Source organism: Lipotes vexillifer, unplaced genomic scaffold, assembly GCF_000442215.2.
Source record: "Lipotes vexillifer unplaced genomic scaffold, Lipotes_vexillifer_v1.1 scaffold634, whole genome shotgun sequence".
NCBI classification, from domain to species: domain Eukaryota; kingdom Metazoa; phylum Chordata; class Mammalia; order Artiodactyla; family Lipotidae; genus Lipotes; species Lipotes vexillifer.
In genome coordinates this window covers 21037-22852 of record NW_006781096.1, presented here as the reverse complement: position 1 = coordinate 22852, position 1816 = coordinate 21037, and the positions used below count along the sequence as shown (strand labels likewise).

At 62.2% G+C, this 1816-nt stretch overlaps 1 protein-coding gene across 1 annotated transcript in view; it reads left to right on the top strand.

The window, feature by feature from the left end:
- The first annotated feature begins 1160 nt into the window (after positions 1 to 1160).
- MIXL1 (Mix paired-like homeobox) overlaps positions 1161 to 1816 on the top strand; it is a 1917-nt gene continuing 1261 nt past the window's right edge. Inside the window, exon 1 of the mRNA XM_007454486.1 lies at positions 1161 to 1568. Coding sequence (XP_007454548.1) covers positions 1161 to 1568 — 408 coding nt within the window. The remainder of the gene's footprint in view (positions 1569 to 1816) is intronic.

Sequence of the window (1816 nt, the reverse complement as noted above, 5' to 3'; positions counted from 1 at the left end):
GAGCAAGAAGATCCAGACCTTTGGGCTCCTCTCCTGAGGACGTGCACTCTGGTGGAGCAGTTCCCATGCTGGACCATGAGTTTCTATAAAGTGAATTCAGTGGCATCCAATTCAACAGATGTTAATTGGTGCCTTATGCATAGCAGCTTATGCATAGCACCTTATGCATAGTAGATGTACAAAGCAGACACTCAGACTTGAACGAGAGAAGTGGTTCCTGTTAAGACTTTACAATCTAGGAGGGGAAGCAGATACATAAACCGTAACCACAGTACCAATCAGGGTAAAACGGGAACCTTAAATGAGGACCAAAGGGCAGAGGCAAGAGACAGTGGAAACTTGGTGGTGCCCCTTTCACTTCCTCCCTTCCAGCTCAGACGCGTCTTGAGCATTGTTGGCTATCTCCAGAAAGGCCAGATCAGGAGTCAATAAATGAGTCTAGAAAGGCATATTCTCAACCCTGCTGTGCCTGGGGTACCCTTATTCCTAGGCCGACAGGGACATTCCAGACAAAAGGTCTCCTCCCCTCCAAGGTGTTTACTGCCTCTCTTTGAGGTCTCTTTATCTGCACCCCCTTCTTCTGATTCAGGATTTGTTAGGGAGGCTTGCGGAGGACAGGGGCTGGGCTGTTTGACCAACCTGGTACAGGGTCTAGCACATAGCAGGGGGGGGTAAATAAATACCTTTGATGACGACAGACGGGGCAGCGGGCAAGGGCTCACTGACCTGGCCATGCGAGAGAGAGGCGGCCCCCGGCCCTCGCCGCTCTGAGCGGGTGACCTGACCCCAGAGGAGGGCGGTTCCGCCCGCACTCCGCCCACGCACTCGAGGCCGCCGCGCTCCCGGGGCAGACCTGCTCTGGGGGATGTGGATTGCGGTGGCGGTGGCGGGGCTGGCGGGGCGGATGAACGGGGGAGGGGTCGGAGGGGGGCCCCGGCCCAAGTTCACGCCTTCCTCCCTCCATCCCACGGGCAGCGGAAGCGATTATTCCCCACCGGCGTCTGGCGGGGCGGGGGGCGGGCTCGCACCCCGAAGAGACACGGGCCTCCCCGCGTCCACCCCTTTGATCGCGCCGCCACACCGGGCCCCCTCCCTCAGCCCCGGGGCCGGTATAACTAGAGGCCGTGCCCCTCCCGGCGGCGCACTGGGGTCCGGCAGCGATGGCCGCAGCTGAACCCAGCCAGCTCCAGTTCGGGGAGATCGCCGCGCCCCCCGCCTACCGGCCCGCCCACCCCGGCGGGGCGTTCCTGCCGACCCCGAACCCCGTGGCTGCTCTGCTCCCCGCGCGTCCCTCAGGCCCCGGTCCGGAGCGCGGCGCCCCGGGGGCCTTCGCCGGCTTTCTCGGTAGGGGTCCCGGGCCCGCGGCGCCGCCCTCCGCCGCCCTGGGCCCGTCTGCGCCCCCTAAAGGCTCGGCCGTCCCGTCGGCGTCGCAGCGCCGAAAGCGCACGTCGTTCAGACCCGAGCAGCTGCAGCTGCTGGAGCTCGTCTTCCGCCGGACCATGTACCCCGACATCCACCTGCGCGAGCGCCTGGCCGCGCTCACTTTGCTCCCGGAGTCCAGGATCCAGGTGAGCGGCCGCGGCGGGCCGGCTCGTTCGCCGGTGCCACTTGCTTGACGTTGGGCAAGTTCCTTCCCTTGAGCCTCGGTGTCCTAGGCTGTAAAACCAGTACTTGCCTACGGTGATTGTGAGGCTTAAATGAAATAATTCAGCCGCACGCTCAATGACTTCTGCCTCTCATTGCTGAGGATAATAAGAGCCCCTCCGAGGAGGCTAGCTGGTCTCTTTGAAATGGTCAGAAAGTAAATCCTCAGCAG